Consider the following 18,616-nt stretch of genomic DNA (forward strand, 5'->3'; position numbering starts at 1 on the left):
GGGGAGATGAGCGCCTCCTGGTGTAACACATGGAGACCTCCAGCGGGACGCAGGGAGATGAGCGCCTCCTGGTGTAACACATGGAGGCCTCCAGCGGGACGCAGGGAGATGAGCGCCCCCTGGTGTAACACATGGAGGCCTCCAGCGGGACGCAGGGAGATGAGCGCCTCCTGGTGTAACACATGGAGGCCTCCAGCGGGACGCAGGGAGATGAGCACCTCCTGGTGTAACACATGGAGGCCTCCAGAGGGACGCAGAGAGATGAGCGCCTCCTGGTGTAACACATGGAGGCCTCCAGAGGGACGCAGGGAGATGAGCGCCTCCTGGTGTAACACATGGAGGCCTCCAGAGGGACGCAGGGAGATAAGCGCCTCCTGGTGTAACACATGGAAGCATCCAGCGGTATGCAGGGAGATAAGCGCCTCCTGGTGTAACACATGGCGGCCTCCAGAGGGACGCAGGGAGATGAGCACCTCCTGGTGTAACACATGGAGGCCTCCAGAGGGACGCAGGGAGATGAGCGCCTCCTAGTGTAACACATGGAGGCCTCCAGCGGGACGCAGGGAGATGAGCGCCTCCTGGTGTAACACATGGCGACCTCCAGAGGGACGCAGGGAGATGAGTGCCTCCTGGTGTAACACATGGCGGCCTCCAGAGGGACGCAGGGAGATGAGCGCCTCCTGGTGTAACACATGGAGACCTCCAGAGGGACGCAGGGAGATGAGCGCCTCCTGGTGTAACACATGGCGGCCTCCAGAGGGACGCAGGGAGATGAGCGCCTCCTGGTGTAACACATGGCGGCCTCCAGAGGGACGCAGGGAGATGAGCGCCTCCTGGTGTAACACATGGCGGCCTCCAGAGGGACGCAGGGAGATGAGCGCCTCCTGGTGTAACACATGGAAGCATCCAGAGGGACGCAGGGAGATAAGCGCCTCCTGGTGTAACACATGGAGGCCTCCAGAGGGACGCAGGGAGATAAGCGCCTCCTGGTGTAACACATGGAAGCATCCAGCGGTATGCAGGGAGATAAGCGTCTCCTGGTGTAACACATGGCGGCCTCCAGAGGGACGCAGGGAGATGAGCGCCTCCTGATGTAACACATGGAGGCCTCCAGAGGGACGCAGGGAGATGAGCGCCTCCTGGTGTAACACATGGCGGCCTCCAGCGTGACGCAGGGAGATGAGCGCCCCCTGGTGTAACACATGGAGGCCTCCAGAGGGACGCAGAGAGATGAGCGCCTCCTGGTGTAACACATGGCGGCCTCCAGAGGGACGCAGGGAGATAAGCGCCTCCTGGTGTAACGCATGGCGGCCTCCAGAGGGACGCAGGGAGATGAGCGCCTCCTGGAATAACACATGGCGGCCTCCAGAGGGACGCAGGGAGATGAGCGCCTCCTGGTGTAACACATGGCGGCCTCCAGAGGGACGCAGGGAGATGAGCGCCTCCTGGTGTAACACATGGAGGCCTCCAGAGGGACGCAGGGAGATAAGCGCCTCCTGGTATAACACATGGCGGCCTCCAGAGGGACGCAGGGAGATAAGCACCTCCTGGTATAACACATGGCGGCCTCCAGCGGGACGCAGGGAGATGAGCGCCCCCTGGTGTAACACATGGCGGCCTCCAGCGGGACGCAGAGAGATGAGCGCCTCCTGGTGTAACACATGGCGGCCTCCAGAGGGACGCAGGGAGATGAGCGCCTCCTGGTGTAACACATGGCGACCTCCAGAGGGACGCAGGGAGATGAGCGCCTCCTGGTGTAACACATGGCGGCCTCCAGAGGGACGCAGGGAGATGAGCGCCTCCTGGTGTAACAAATGGCGGCCTCCAGCGGGACGCGGGGAGATGAGCGCCTCCTGGTGTAACACATGGCGGCCTCCAGAGGGACGCAGGGAGATGAGCGCCTCCTGGTGTAACACATGGCGGCCTCCAGAGGGACGCAGGGAGATGAGCACCTCCTGGTGTAACACATGGAGACCTCCAGAGGGACGCAGGGAGATGAGCGCCTCCTGGTGTAACACATGGCGACCTCCAGAGGGACGCAGGGAGATGAGCGCCTCCTGGAATAACACATGGAGGCCTCCAGCGGGAGGTGGGGAGATGAGCGCCTCCTGGTGTAACACATGGAGGCCTCCAGAGGGACGCAGGGAGATGAGCACCTCCTGGTGTAACACATGGAGGCCTCCAGCGGGACGCAGGGAGATGAGCGCCTCCTGGTGTAACACATGGCGGCCTCCAGAGGGACGCAGGGAGATGAGCGCCTCCTGGTGTAACACATGGAGGCCTCCAGAGGGACGCAGAGAGATGAGCGCCTCCTGGAATAACACATGGCGGCCTCCAGAGGGACGCGGGGAGATGAGCGCCTCCTGGTATAACACATGGCGGCCTCCAGAGGGACGCAGGGAGATGAGTGCCCCCTGGTGTAACACATGGAGGCCTCCAGAGGGACGCAGGGAGATGAGCGCCTCCTGGTGTAACACATGGAGGCCTCCAGAGGGACGCAGGGAGATGAGCGCCTCCTGGTGTAACACATGGAGGCCTCCAGAGGGACGCAGAGAGATGAGCGCCTCCTGGTGTAACACATGGCGGCCTCCAGAGGGACGCAGGGAGATGAGTGCCCCCTGGTGTAACACATGGAGGCCTCCAGAGGGACGCAGGGAGATGAGCGCCTCCTGGTGTAACACATGGAGGCCTCCAGAGGGACGCAGGGAGATGAGCGCCTCCTGGTGTAACACATGGAGGCCTCCAGAGGGACGCAGGGAGATGAGCGCCTCCTGGTGTAACACATGGAGGCCTCCAGAGGGACGCAGGGAGATGAGCGCCTCCTGGTGTAACACATGGAGGCATCCAGCGGGAGGTGGGGAGATGAGCGCCTCCTGATGTAACACATGGAGGCCTCCAGAGGGACGCAGGGAAATAAGCGCCTCCTGGTGTAACACATGGAAGCATCCAGCGGTATGCAGGGAGATAAGCGCCTCCTGGTGTAACACATGGAGGCATCCAGCGGGAGGTGGGTAGATGAGCGCCTCCTGGTGTAACACATGGAGGCCTCCAGCGGTACGCGGGGAGATGAGCGCCTCCTGGTGTAACACATGGAGGCATCCAGCGGGAGGTGGGGAGATGAGTGCCCCCTGGTGTAACTGACGCACCCAAGGGCCTTGAGTCACGGGGACGTATCACGGGTGGCCGGTGCCCGGTTCCGTGACCCTGGGGGTCGCTTAAAAAAAGGGAGGATAAAAGGGAAATAAAAACCGCCAAGGGCCAAGAGATCCACCGGGCCAGCGCCTGCGGGCAAACGGGCTCTCCCAACATACACGCCGGGGAGCTGGGCTCCCGTCGCTGAAGCGCGGTTGTCCATTTCTACAAAAAGGTGCAGGAGAAAGGCGGACACCATCAACCTGTTAGGGGACCAAAGAAGCCGGCTGGGGGCACCGACCATACTCCGTTTGGTTTACCAGAGACTCCCGTGTGTTTGTCAGAGTGAGTACCACCGTGCCCTTGGGCCGCGCACTGCCTAGCACCACCACACCATACCCATCGGGTCCCGGGGCCATCACCCCTGCCCACGGAGGGGTTAACATCACAAGCTGCACCAACATCTCCCCTGGGGCGCCCCGTAACCAGCAGCGGTGGTGCTTACATTCACCACAACCCGTGGGTGGCGTCACGAACTCTAATGTAAAAAACCCCTTTCAACATGCCAGCCTCTTGCAGAGCGACGTGACCCCCGGTCCAGAGGTGCTCGAGCCACCGACACACGAGCCCGGATCCTAGCGGCTCGGCTGCAGCCGAACACGGGGCGGTACACTGGGGCTGGTGGTATTGAGCAGCTTAGGTGTGATGGCTCTCCGCAAGTAGGGCTAAACCCCAGGAGAGGTTGATGGTGGTTGTAGTATGATGGAAGTTGGTGATGCAGAGATGCGGGAAGAATTCAGACGACACAGGGACTGCGGTTTAACTTGTTCTTTACTTACTGGTTCTGTGAAGCTGCAACACAGATGGTGCTGGTTTCTACCAATCTGGGCCTTAGGTAATCCGGTATTCCATTGATCCCAGTGCCGGTGTGGTGACCTGGTGAGCTTTACTTCTATGCACCCATCTGGAGTTGGTGGGTCCCTGTGGCCTGAAGTGTTCTGGGGTCCCCTCTTGTTGTCACAGTCCTGGTCCGTATGGCAGGCAGCTTGAACCTCTCTTGGGTTGGACCTCTGTCCCCGTTCCCGGGTTCCCTCTTTGCTGCTGTGCCCCGGACACTAATGTTGGTGAGGAACCCTGATGATTCCCTCACCGGGCAGATTTATTAGGTGAGCTTGAAGCGTCTTCCTGACCTAGGGCTCTGCATCCCGCCGGTGCTTGGTCCCGTGAGTACTCACTCCGTACTCTCCCTGGCGACCGTACGCCTTCAGCCCAACAAGTCCCTTTACACTTTTTGTCTGAACGTCGACTTCTGACTGACTTAGAACGGACCGCCCAACAAACTTCGGACTCACTGTCTGTGAAGATGTCTGTCTACCGTCAACTGCCTTCATTAGAACATCCTCCTCCCAGGTGTCTGACTAGCGGATTTGATAAGTCCCGACCAATAGGTGGCCATCCATCAGATCCGTCTCTAGCCTGTTACCCAGTCTGGGGAAAAGGCATGGATCTGTGTGTTTGAATGATATTTACCGGCACTGATCTTCCAGGAATCCCGGGGTTAGCACCGCACCTGTTACTGGATGCAATACCCTGTGGCACCTGACGCCTCAGGGGCGCCACATAACACATGCTGGTCTCCAGAGGGACGTGGAGAGATGAGCGCCTCCTGGTGTATCGAGCTGACTATATACCACGCTGCGCTCCACAATTTATTGCATGAAACAGATATGCGGCTCGGACACGCGGTGTGGCTGACTTATGGTATCACTCGATTCCTTCCTTTTTGCTATTTTTATTTCCTTTTATCTTTCTCTTCACTATTTTTCCTTCTTACTCTTCTATTCTTTCTCTTCGTCTTCTCCTTATTCTTTTCCATGTTTTCACTGTTCTTCTTCATCTTCTCCTTACATTTTTAGTTTACATCTTCATCTTTTTATTACACTTCCGCTTTACACGCTGCGATCTCGCTAGCGTGCGTGCCCGCCCCCATCATTTGTGCGTCACGGGCAAATCGCTGCCCGTGGCGCACAACATTGCGCGTACCCGTCACGAGGACTTACCTTCCCTGCGACGTCGCTGTGACCGGCGATCCACCTCCATTCTAAAGGGGTGGTTTGTTCGGTGTCACAGCGACGTCACTATGCGGCCGCCCAATAGGAGCGGAGGGGCGGAGATGAGCGGGACGTAACATCCCGCACACCTCCTTCCTTCCTCATTGCCGGCGGCGGCAGGTAAGGTGAGGTTCCTCGTTCCTGCGGTGTAACATGTAGCGATGTGTGCTGCCGCAGGAACGAGGAACAACATCGTACCTGCTGCAGCAACGATAATTGAGAAGGGACCCCCATGTCACCGATTTTGAACGTTTTTGCGACGATTCAAAATCGCTCATAGGTGTCACACGCAACAACATCGCTAACACGGCCGGATGTGGGTCACAAATTCCATGACCCCAACAACATCGCTTGAGCGATCTCGTAGCGTGTAAAGCCACCTTTACTCTTCGACTCTTCCTATTTTATATTTAGTCAGTCTTCTCATGCTTTATTTTCTTATTCTTTGCTTATTATTCCTCATCTTTTTTTTCTTCTAAATCTTTTCTTTCTTCTCACCCTTCCCCTTCTTTTTAGTTCTTCTCAGCTGACTGTAATAATGCTCCATTTGGGGCAGGCAGTAATAATGCTCCACCCATGACGGGCAGTAATAATGCTCCACCCATGATGGGCAGTAATAATGCTCCACCCATGACGGGCAGTAATAATGCTCCTCCCATGACGGGCAGTAATTGCTTCACCCATGATGGGCAGTAATAATGCTCCACCCATGACGGGCAGTAATAATGCTCCACCCATGATGGGCAGTAATAATGATCCACCTATGACGGGCAGTAATAATGCTCCACCCATGACGGGCAGTAATAATGCTCCACCCATGACGGGCAGTACTAATGCTCCACCCATGACAGGCAGTAATAATGCTCCACCCATGATGGGCAGTAATAATGCTCCACCCATGACAGGCAGTAATAATGCTCCATTTGGGGCGGGCAGTAATAATGCTCCATTTGGGGCGGGCAGTAATAATGCTCCATTTGGGGCAGGGAGTAATAATGCTCCACCCATGACGGGCAGTAATAATGCTCCACCCATGATGGGCAGTAATAATGCTCCACCCATGATGGGCAGTAATAATGCTCCACCCATGACGGGCAGTAATAATGCTCCACCCATGACGGGCAGTAATAATGCTCCACCCATGACGGGCAGTAATAATGATCCTCCCATGACGGGCAGTAATAATGCTCCACCCATGACGGGCAGTAATAATGCTCCATTTGGGGCGGGCAGTAATAATGCTCCATTTGGGGCGGGGAGTAATAATGCTCCATTTGGGGCGGGCAGTAATAATGCTCCACCCATGACGGGCAGTAATAATGCTCCACCCATGATGGGCAGTAATAATGCTCCACCCATGACGGGCAGTAATAATGCTCCACCCATGACGGGCAGTAATAATGCTCCATTTGGGGCGGGGAGTAATAATGCTCCATTTGGGGCGGGCAGTAATAATGCTCCACCCATGACGGGCAGTAATAATGCTCCACCCATGACGGGCAGTAATAATGCTCCACCCATGACGGGCAGTAATAATGCTCCTGTGGCGCCCCTGAGGCTTCCGTCGCCACAGGTCATTGCACCCCATCTGCGGTGTGATGCCCCATTCTGGGAGAGGAAGAGGGTGAACTCCGGTTTCCTGGTAAATTCACACTACACCCATTGCTAGGGACACACAGGACCAGGGAAAGTGGCAGGCAACCCTCCCATGCTGCATGCTGAGAGGGGCTGTAAGACCCATCCCTGCTCCCATAGGGTGGTAGCTTAGCAACTGGGGAAGTGGGAGGAGCCACCAGAGAGCAGAGAGAGACAGGAAGGTGAAGTTTAGTTAGTTCGCTCAGGGAGTGGGAGAGTGAGGAGTGAGCATGTAGGACGAGAAGAGAAGAAGGAGTCGCAGGGCCACGGGTAGTCCTGTAAGGTGCCACGAGCAGTCCTTGTTGGGTACCGCTGCCGAGGGCCCAGAGGCGCTACGGGTAGCTGCAGGCTGCGGTGGCCCGTTCCACAGTGACATCGGTGGAGCGACTAGCTGCGACAGGGGGACGGTCCCTAGACACTGAAGGAGTGAAAAGACAGTCTCCAGACAGTAAAAACCGAGGCCCAGGGAATTGCAAGCTCCCAGGGCCAGAACCCAGAGCAGATCTTCAGAAAAGGGGAAATCAGCCGACAGGTGACCCCCCAGCCTGGAGGCTGTAATGGAGGCCAAGCCAAGTCCATCTACCTAAGGCAAGGCTAGTGAAGTCAGCAGAAAAAGGGACACTAAAGAGAGGAAACCGGATTTCACGCTCGGAACCATCCAGATACGGCGGAGGTCCCTGACGGTGGTCCCAGCAGTCTGAGGGTCCTTGCAAGTGTGACAGAAACAGTGAGTAAAAGAACTGGAACTGCACCTTGGACTCGTCTCTGTTATTCCACCTACGTAGACACTTACAAGCACCAACTGTGCCCCGGGCATTGCTCCACCTGTGGGGAGCAGTACCAACACGGCTGCCATAACATCATCCCGGAGGCCTCACACAGCAGCGGCGGCTTAATAGCCGCATACCACAGGTGGCGTCACGAACACCCTTTAACAACCAAGCCACACATTCAACTGACACCCACCAGGGCCACGGAGCCGGGCCCAGCCACCACTGACTACCACCGGACTAGTCCGGCCCGGCACCGGGTGTCCCATAGCCCTGGGGTGGGCGAGTCAACTTTGGCGTCACGAACAGGATTTCGTGCCCGGTCTAACCGGGTACTGTGCGCCTGAAGAACCGTGTGACAGACTGTGTACTTTACTGAGAAACCGCCGCCATTAGCGCAGCTGAGAGCGGGAAGAAGGGGGGCGTGAAAGAAGAAAGGGCGCGAAGAGAAGCCCCGCCCCCTTGTCCAAGAAAAGCGCGCGAAGCGGTGCCCGCCATAGAAGGCGGAGGAAGAAAAGATGGCGCGTGAAGAAGCTAAAAGGATAGACGCCGAGCAACGAGCGGCCAGAGGAGGAGTGGCCGAGCCGGGACACGCACCTCAGAACCGGGTTGTGTCCTGCGTCCTGGAGAGCGGAGAAGATCCAGCCGCCGCTGCAGAGCTGGGTAAAGAGAGTGACACCCCCAGCCGGCGGAGCCCGGATTGCCCGGTGGGGTTCCTGCCCGGTCCTCCTGCAGGCGCGCGTGCCACGACCGCAGCTCCGATACCAGCACCCTGCAGCAAGACAGCGACCACCAGAACACCGGAGATGCAACTGAGGGGTGAGTCATTTAATGCCCCTGCCGGCGCGAGAGCCCCAACCCCCGCTGCCATGGCCGCGGTCCCTGGAGAGACGCCCGACACGGCGACGCCGATCCGGGCCGCAGCTACGCCAGGCGCGGCCCGCCAAGACAAGGAGGCAGCCCCAGAAGAGCCAGAGTGGCGCCGTATGGCTGGTAACCCCCTGCAAGCCAGCAGCCTCGCGCCAGCCAGTAACCCTATGCAAGCCAGCAGCACTACCTCAGAGCAGGCCCAGGCCGCAGCATCTTGCAGCAGGCCTGCTACAGCCACGCAGGAGACGCAGACTGTGCTGACCGCTGTCTACCTGCTGCCAGGTGGGGAGCCGGAGAAGAATCCCTACATGTAAAGAAGTAAGGAGTTGCTGAACTGTATATAGCCCCTGTCTGCCCCTTATTCTTTTCGAAGATGACACCCTTTCCTGCTGTACTGCCCCTGATTCTTTGCGAAGACGTCACCCCCCCCCATGTTAAGTGCTACCGGGCCACTGAACTGGAATGTGGGCCCCGGTGAATGTTTAGGTGTCATGTCGTACCAGGCCACTGGACTTAGTGGCTGGTGTGTGGTGTATGTGTTTTCTGTCCTACCAGGCCATTGGACTTAATGGCTGGTATGTTGTTGATATGTCTGATGCAACCAGGCCATTGGACTTAATGGCTGGTTGATGATGTCACTTTTGTTTGTTTGAAACGAACTGACGGGCTACTGGACTTGTAGTAGCCAAGAATGTAATTAGTTGCACCCGTTGTGCCCCCTACCAGAATTATGGGGGATTTGTCTGAACCGTGCAATGGACTGGAAGTGCACAAGTTTTCTTTATAAGAAGTTTGCAACGTTAAAGTGATTATGCCTCCCATAAAGGGAAGAAATGTTTTATCGTTTTATGTTATTGCATACAAAAATGTTTTTGCAGTGTCTCCCATTTGTTTTTGTTGTTTTTCAGCCCGAGGACGTGCTGGGATTTGCTGTGGGGGAGTGTGGCGCCCCTGAGGCTTCCGTCGCCACAGGTCATTGCACCCCATCTGCGGTGTGATGCCCCATTCTGGGAGAGGAAGAGGGTGAACTCCGGTTTCCTGGTAAATTCACACTACACCCATTGCTAGGGACACACAGGACCAGGGAAAGTGGCAGGCAACCCTCCCATGCTGCATGCTGAGAGGGGCTGTAAGACCCATCCCTGCTCCCATAGGGTGGTAGCTTAGCAACTGGGGAAGTGGGAGGAGCCACCAGAGAGCAGAGAGAGACAGGAAGGTGAAGTTTAGTTAGTTCGCTCAGGGAGTGGGAGAGTGAGGAGTGAGCATGTAGGACGAGAAGAGAAGAAGGAGTCGCAGGGCCACGGGTAGTCCTGTAAGGTGCCACGAGCAGTCCTTGTTGGGTACCGCTGCCGAGGGCCCAGAGGCGCTACGGGTAGCTGCAGGCTGCGGTGGCCCGTTCCACAGTGACATCGGTGGAGCGACTAGCTGCGACAGGGGGACGGTCCCTAGACACTGAAGGAGTGAAAAGACAGTCTCCAGACAGTAAAAACCGAGGCCCAGGGAATTGCAAGCTCCCAGGGCCAGAACCCAGAGCAGATCTTCAGAAAAGGGGAAATCAGCCGACAGGTGACCCCCCAGCCTGGAGGCTGTAATGGAGGCCAAGCCAAGTCCATCTACCTAAGGCAAGGCTAGTGAAGTCAGCAGAAAAAGGGACACTAAAGAGAGGAAACCGGATTTCACGCTCGGAACCATCCAGATACGGCGGAGGTCCCTGACGGTGGTCCCAGCAGTCTGAGGGTCCTTGCAAGTGTGACAGAAACAGTGAGTAAAAGAACTGGAACTGCACCTTGGACTCGTCTCTGTTATTCCACCTACGTAGACACTTACAAGCACCAACTGTGCCCCGGGCATTGCTCCACCTGTGGGGAGCAGTACCAACACGGCTGCCATAACATCATCCCGGAGGCCTCACACAGCAGCGGCGGCTTAATAGCCGCATACCACAGGTGGCGTCACGAACACCCTTTAACAACCAAGCCACACATTCAACTGACACCCACCAGGGCCACGGAGCCGGGCCCAGCCACCACTGACTACCACCGGACTGGTCCGGCCTGGCACCGGGTGTCCCATAGCCCTGGGGTGGGCGAGTCACTCCATTTGGGGCGGGCAGTAATAATGCTCCATTTGGGGTGGGCAGTAATAATGCTCCATTTGGGGCAGGGAGTAATAATGCTCCATTTAGGGAGGGCAGTAATAATGCTCCACCCATGACGGGCAGTAATAATGCTCCACCCATGACGGGCAGTAATAATGCTCCACCCATGATGGGCAGTAATAATGCTCCACCCATGACGGGCAGTAATAATGCTCCACCCATGACGGGCAGTAATAATGCTCCACCCATGACGGGCAGTAATAATGATCCTCCCATGACGGGCAGTAATAGTGCTCCACCCATGACGGGCAGTAATAATGCTCCATTTGGGGCGGGCAGTAATAATGCTCCATTTGGGGCGGGGAGTAATAATGCTCCATTTGGGGCGGGCAGTAATAATGCTCCACCCATGACGGGCAGTAATAATGCTCCACCCATGATGGGCAGTAATAATGCTCCACCCATGACGGGCAGTAATAATGCTCCACCCATGACGGGCAGTAATAATGCTCCACCCATGACGGGCAGTAATAATGCTCCATTTGGGGCAGGCAGTACCAACCCTGCAGCTGTGGATGGTCTGTAGGCAGTTACCCGCGTTCTGTCTCCTTCGCACAGTGTACAGCTGGGAACCTGGTGACACAATGTATCATTGTAGCGTCTGTTTTGAGCTCTGGTTTTGGCTGATGGCCGCACACTTATCTCACATTTATCTTGCTTTGCAGAAAGTTTTGGTCTTTTTGCTCCAGAATCGTGTGCAATCTTTTCTGAACTGTTTTCTCCAGAATTCAGTGATGTTTTCTTGCACAAATCTCTTTGTAAGACAGGAGGGAGATGTAAGCGAGACCTGACGCCGGTCACTTAAGCGGGCTTTACACGCTACGAGATTGCTACAGCGATCTCGTTGGGGTCACGGATTTTGTGACGCACATCCGGCCGCTGTAGCGATCTTGTTGTGTGTGACTCCTAGGAGCGAGTTTGGATCGTTGAAAAAACGTCCACAATCGCTCCTCGTTGACATGGGGGTCCATTCCCAATTATCGCTGCTGTCGCTTGGGCGAAGTTGATCCTCGTTCCTGCAGCAGCACACATCGCTACGTGTGACGCCGCAGGAACGAGGAACCTCTCCTTACCTGCGTCCCGCCCGCAATGAGGAAGGAAGAAGGTGGGCGGGATGTTCGTCCCGCTCATTCATCTCTGCCCCTCCGCTTTGATTGGGCGGCCGCTTAGTAACGTCGCTGTGACGCCGAGCGAACCGCCCCCTTAGAAAGGAGGCGGATCGCCGGTCACAGCGTCGTCGCTAGGCAGGTAAGTAGTGTGACGCTGCCGTAGCGATAATGTTCGCTACGGCAGCGATCTTCACATATCGGCATAACGATAGGTGCGGGTGCTATCACGCTCGACATCGCTAGCATCGGCTAGCTATGTTGCAGCGTGTAAAGCCACCCTTAGATGCTACTTTAGCATTTTGCAAGTAGTTCACGCTAATAAGAAGAAATTTGCCCAATTTTTTTCTCACCAAATTCACCTCCACTTTTTAAGATAATGTCATAACTTCTGCGGTGCCAGAAATAAACAACCCCACAAGGAAGCAGCGTCTTGGCAGATTAGTGCAGCCCCAGAAGGAAGCAGCGTCTTGGCAGCTTAGTGCAGCCCCAGAAGAAATCAGCATCTTGACAGACTTGTGCAGCCCCAGAAGAAAGGTGTATCTTGGCAGATTACTGTGGCCCCAGAAGGAAGCAGCGTCTTGGCAGCTTAGTGCAGCCCCAGAAGGAAGCAGCGTCGTGGCAAATTAGTGGGCCCCAGAAGGAAGGCGAATCTTGGCAGCATAGTGCAGCCCCAGAAGAAAGCAGCGTCGTGGCAAATTAGTGAGCCCCAGAAGGAAGATGAATCTTGGCAGATTAGTGCGACCCCAGAAGGAAGCAGCGTCTTGGAAGCTTAGGGCAGCCCCAGAAGGAAGCAGCATCTTGGCAGATTAGTGCGGCCCCAGAAGTAATCAGTGTCTTGGCAGATTAGTGCGGCCCCAGAAGGAAGCAACGTCTTTCCAGATTAGTCCAGCCCCAGAAGGAAGCAGCATCTTGGCAGATTAGTGCAGCCCCAGAAGGAAGCAGCATCTTGGCAGATTAGTGCGGCCCCAGAAGGAATCAGCATCTTGGCAGATTAGTGCGGCCCCAGAAGGAAGCAGCATCTTGGCAGATTAGTGCGGCCCCGGGAGGAAGCAGCATCTTGGCAGATTAGTGCGGCCCCAGAAGGAAGCAGCATCTTGGCAGTTTAGTGCAGCTCCAGAAGGAAGCAGCATCTTGGCAGATTAGTGCGGCCCCAGAAGCAATCAGCATCTTGGCAGATTAGTGCGGCCCCAGAAGTAATCAGTGTCTTGGCAGATTAGTGCGGCCCCAGAAGGAAGCAGCGTCTTGGCAGTTTAGTGCGGCCCCAGAAGGAAGCAGCGTCTTGGCAGCTTAGCGCCTCCCCAGAAGAAAGCAGTGTGTTGGCAGTTTAGTGTTGCCCCAGAATGAAGCAGTGTCTCAGCAGATTAGTGCGGCCCCAGAAGGAAGCAGCGTCTTGGCAGCTTAGCACCTTCCCATAAGGAAGCAGCATCTTGGCAGCTTAGCGCCTCCCCAGAAGGAAGCAGCGTCTTGGCAGATTAGTCCAGCCCCAGAAGAAAGCAGTGTGTTGGCAGCTTAGTGTGGTCCCAGAAGGAAGCAGCGTCTTGGCAGCTTAGCACCTTCCCATAAGGAAGCAGCGTCTTGGCAGCTTAGCGCCTCCCCAGAAGGAAGCAGTGTCTCGGCAGATTAGTGTGACCCCACAATGAAGCAGTATCTGGGCAGCTTAGTGCACACTGGGGCCCATGCACCTATCACCTGCAGGGTGGGGTATCGTTCGGCAGGTGACGGCACCCCAGGATGACTGAGCGCTGACTCACTGACACTGTGCAGTCTTAATCACTGGTTATGTCTGTCACAATAGACACCACATTCAGTGGGATTACAGGGTTTACGCGGCCACAATTATCTCATCCCCTCCTGCCCTTGTAGGAAGGTTGTGATTTCTGAGTACAGATACTAAGCCCATACTTTCTCTTGCAGATTTCCAGTCTGCGCTGAGTTATGCAGGTACGTGCCCCCTCTTTTTACCTTTGTACCCCCTTATTACGTCACCCGGTCTTAGGTGACAGGTGGATGTTGTCTATAGGTTGTGGAAAGCCAATGACGTCGGATCGCATCGTGGGTGGACAAGACGCCTTCTATGGGGAGTGGCCCTGGCAGATAAGCCTCAGAAAGAAAGGCATCCACATCTGTGGCGGAGTCATGATTGACGCCCAGTGGGTGCTGAGTGCGGCTCACTGCTTCATCCGGTAAGAGGCGGCCATATTGGGGGGCTCATCGTGATGCCTGGACTCCCCATAACTAGTAATGATTATTCTTATACATGCTCCACACTCACTCAGCTTTCTTCTTCTTTCCACATCAGACCCTTCACAACTGCAGATTTCAAGGTGAATCTCGGAGCGTACCAGTTGTCTATACCCACTGGCGTCATGTCTGACGTCAGCGCCATTTATATCCACCCAATATACCAGCGCGCAGGCTCCAGTGGGGACATCGCCCTGATAAAGCTGACGAATCCGGTGCCATACTCAGACTATGTGATGCCCATCTGTATCCCCTCACAAGACGTCCAGTTTCCCAGTAACCTGAACTGCTTTGTGACTGGCTGGGGATCCATCAAATCCGGAGGTAACGATGAGTAATGGCCGGGTTCACAAGGGTCACTGTGGTTAACATTAGACAATATGATTACATTTCCAGAGATCTATGATCTGCTTCTTGTGTTCGGGTCGTCATATGTTTCATCGTGAAGAAGTTCCATGAAACTCAATGAGTGATTGGGTCTGGAGCTCAGGGCTCCAATTATAGCAGCTGAACATGAAGGAAACGGACAAGAATGAAGAAACGACCATAAACTTGGGATCCAGGAGAATGAGACAGAACCTCAGTGAGAACCTTTCATATGTCGTTTCACTCACAGAACCGTGATCAAGCAACCAACATGGGACAAAGCCCGATCAACCTTCCCAAGAAGAAAACATCCTCAAGAAGAAGACATCCTCAAGAAGAAGACATCCTCAAGTAGAAGACATCCTCAAGAAGAAGACATCCTCAAGAAGAAGACATCCTCAAGAAGAAGACATCCTCATCCTCAGTTTCATCATTACGTCTAATGCACTGCAGATCCTTCTCACCCTCAGGTCACAAGGTGAATCAGCTGGAAAGCACTTCTCAAGAAGGGCAAGTATGAAGAAGGAGAGGAAAAGAGGGGGAAGATGACAGAAAAGGAGAAGAGCAAGAGGAAGAACAGAAAGAAAGAGAAGAGCAAGAGGAAGAGGAGAAAGAATGAGAAGAGGAACATGAAAAAAGAGAAGAGCAAGAGGAAGAACAGAATGCAGATGAGAAAGATGGAGAGGTGGAAAATGAGGAAAACATGAGGAAGAGGAAAAGAAGGGTAAAAAGATGAAGAGGAGAAAGATCAAAAAGAAGAACAAAAGAAAGAAGAGCAGGACCATGATAAAGAAGGAAAAGAAGAGCAAGACGAATAGGAGGAGAAGAAAGCAGACAAAAAGTAAAATGAGAAAGAAGGAATGGAACAGGAAGACGAGGAAGACGAGAAAGAAGAAAAAGTGCAAAAAGAAGAGGATGAAGATCAGAAAAAAGAAGAGGAAGATGGAAAAGAAGGTAGACAAAATAAAAAGGATGAAAACATAATAAAGAAGTAGAAGAAGAGTTACAGGCAGAAGAAAGGACAATGAGAAGAAAGAAGTCAAAGAAGAAGGAGGAAGAAGAGAAATAGTAAAAGGAAACATACTCAAGACTTCTGGCAGACAGGTAACGACAGATCATGTCTTCCATGTCCTCTTCCTCTTTTTCCGTCTTTTTCCACCACTCGTCTTCAGTAACAATCTGTGTCTTCTTCTGACCAGAGGAGCATAGACCTTCAGTTTGGTCACTCATAACAATGGGAAGATTCGGTTTGAGTTGGCAAAAAATCCACCTGTGTTTTGCTTTTTATTATCTGGATTCTCAAAAATGTTCACCAACCAAAGAGCGCAGGTGTCAGCACATCTCCTGCCTGGCTCCGGTATGGTCCGTACAGTCCAGGAGCCTCTAGGGAATGTCTTCTGGTACAGGACCATCTTAGGTTAGCAGTTTGCCTTTTGTATTTCCTTCCTATAATTATAACTGAGGATGAGTTACAATACTGACAGGCCCAGATTGCTGATAGTCTAAAGGCTAACCAGAATATTGTGTTTCCTTTTTTTCAGTGAGTTTACCATCACCTCAAACACTACAGAAGGTCCAGCTCCCCATCATAGACCGTGCAGAGTGTGACAACATGTACCACCTCAATAACCCCACCGTAACTGCCAATACCACCCTAATACAGTGGGACATGATCTGTGCAGGATACAAGGATGGTCAGAAGGACGCCTGCCAGGTAACGAGACGTCTTCATACTGACAAAAGAGGTCACCACATTAAGTGATATGTAGACCTGCAGGTAAGGAGTCCACATGACAGGAGATCCTGAAAAGCTCCTGAAACCTGGCGAAACCCAGTGTACAAGAAATGCCGTAGTGTAGTCACTACAGATATTACACATAGGCTAAAATAGTAACACGGTGCCAGACCTATACTGAAAGAGAAACACCGAAAATGTACCCCAGACTGAGAAGGGGCATTACAACAACTTCACCCGAGTCACATACCAGACCTACCCCAACTGCTCCAATTCACCAGGTCATATACCGGGATTACCCCAACTGCTCCACTCTACCCGAGGCATATATCAGGACTACCCCAACTGCTCCACTCCACCCGAGGCATATATCAGGACTACCCCAACTGCTCCACTCCACCTGAGGCATATACCAGGACTACCCCAACTGCTCCACTCCACCTGAGGCATATACCAGGACTACTCCAACTGCTCCACTTCACCTGAGTCATATACCAAGACTACCCCCAACTGCTCCACTTCACCCAAATCATATACCAAGATGACCCAAACTGCTTCACTCCACCCATTATATACCAAGATGACCCCAACTGCTCCACTCCACCCATCATATAACAAGATGACCCCAACTGCTCCACTCCACCCGTCATATACCAAGACTACCCCCAACTGTTCCACTCCACCTGAGTCATATACCAAAACTACCCCAAATGTTCAACTCCACCCATCATTGACTAAGACTACCCCCAACTGTTCCACTCCACCCAAGTCATATACAAAGACTTATACTGACTGCTCCACTCCACCCTTATAATATATCAAGATGACCCAAACTGCTCCACTCCACCCGTCATATACCAAGACTACCCCCAACTGCTCCACTTCACCCAAGTCATATACCAAGACTACCCCTAACTGCTCCACTCCACCCGTCATATACCAAGACTACCACCAACTGCTCCACTTCACCCAAATCATATACCAAAACTACCCCTTACTGCTCCACTTCACCCAAGTCATATACCAAGACTACCCCTAACTGCTCCACTCCACCCATCATATACTAAGAGTAGCCCAACTGCTCCACTGCACCCGAGTCATATGCCAAGACTACCCCAACTGTTGCACTCCACCCGTCATATACTGAGGCTACCCCCAACTGTTCCACTCCACCTGAGTCATATACAAAAACTACACCGACTGCTCCACTCCACTCATATCAAGATGACCACAACTGTTCCACAACACGCATCATATACCAAGACTACACCGACTGCTCCACTTCAAATTGGACATATACTAAGTCTACAGTGCAAACAAAAAAAGAAGATGTGGTCTTGCACTACTATGGGTTACCTTTCAAAAGCCGGTGGAACAGGAGAAGGAGCTCGTATCCTCCATATATTATCATATGGCCCCAGGTGAACGCTTCTAAAGGAAGTCCATCCAGAATGCAGTGGCAAGGCTGGGTGCAAGCTCTCCCAGGTCCTGGTCCTGGTACTGGTACTGGTCCTGGTCCTGGGAGAGGTTGCACCCGGCCTCATCCCTACATCTTAATGCACGCAGTTTGAATAAAAGGTTTTTTATCTTTTTTGGCTGTAAAGCAAAGCCACTTTTTTTCTTCTTATATACTGCATATACTAAATCTACCCCAACTGCTCCACTCCACCTTAGACGCCGCCATTCTGTTCTTGGAGTTTATATCGACAATGATATTCATAAGCTCATTGTGTCCTCATCCAAGTGTCCAGACCGCCATTTCCCTGACCAGCCCCATAATTCTCACAGCTTCACAGTCATTCTGCTCTTCTCTTCCACAGGGCGACTCTGGAGGTCCATTGTCTTGTCGATGGGATGGGTCTTGGCTCTTGGCCGGACTGGTCAGTTGGGGCTTCGGTTGTGCAATTCCGAACCGTCCAGGTGTATACACTCGAGTCACTGCATATTCCAACTGGATTCAGCAATACGTGCCCCAATTTCAGCTGACACCTGCTGAGATCACCGTACTGTACCCCACCAGTGGCTCTGTAATGCCCTCCTCAGTGCTCACCCTTCTCTTCTTCCTCACGGCCCTGCTCATGCACAAGCTCTGGTAGACCTGGGATCTCTGAGGTCTCTAAACTTATATTAGACATTAGTGCACATCATTGTTTCTAGGTTATTGGACATTTAGACAATGGACAATCTGCCTAAGTGATGCCCATGATGGACATCTCTGAGAGGTGACCTCCACTTGAAGACCACCACACTGCTCAACTGTTACTTCATGAACATTAATAAATGTATATGGAATAAGCCATTATTCTGCCCATATTATCTGCAGAGGTGACCCCTTTATCCACAAAATTTACCTCACTTTGTCTACACGTTCTTTGCACATTCATCTCAGAGAATGTGAAGGTTTCATGATAGAAATGACCATCTGTGATGACCCTTCTGAGACTAATAACCTGCCACTAATCGAAAGGGTCCGAATATCTGCTCCATAT

At 53.6% G+C, this 18,616-nt stretch overlaps 1 protein-coding gene across 1 annotated transcript; it reads left to right on the top strand.

Annotated features, from left to right (window-relative positions):
- The first annotated feature begins 13,702 nt into the window (after positions 1–13,702).
- LOC142246592 (prostasin-like) lies at positions 13,703–18,321 on the top strand. The gene is made up of 5 exons (XM_075319661.1): positions 13,703–13,726; positions 13,806–13,968; positions 14,085–14,350; positions 15,934–16,106; positions 17,948–18,321. Exons 2-5 carry the CDS (start codon positions 13,820–13,822, stop codon positions 18,221–18,223), a joined length of 864 nt encoding a protein of 287 aa, XP_075175776.1. The 5' UTR covers positions 13,703–13,726; positions 13,806–13,819; the 3' UTR covers positions 18,224–18,321.
- Positions 18,322–18,616: the final 295 nt, after the last annotated feature.

The sequence above is a fragment of the Anomaloglossus baeobatrachus genome, chromosome 7, assembly GCF_048569485.1.
Source record: "Anomaloglossus baeobatrachus isolate aAnoBae1 chromosome 7, aAnoBae1.hap1, whole genome shotgun sequence".
Lineage (NCBI taxonomy): Eukaryota > Metazoa > Chordata > Amphibia > Anura > Aromobatidae > Anomaloglossus > Anomaloglossus baeobatrachus.

Coding starts and splice junctions, on each gene's coding strand:
- LOC142246592 (XM_075319661.1), top strand. CDS start 13,820: ATGACGTCGGATCGCATCGTGGGTGGACAAGACGCCTTCTATGGGGAG. Junction 14,351..15,933: donor GGGATCCATCAAATCCGGAG/GTAACGATGAGT, acceptor CCTTTTTTTCAG/TGAGTTTACCATCACCTCAA. Junction 16,107..17,947: donor GTCAGAAGGACGCCTGCCAG/GTAACGAGACGT, acceptor TCTCTTCCACAG/GGCGACTCTGGAGGTCCATT.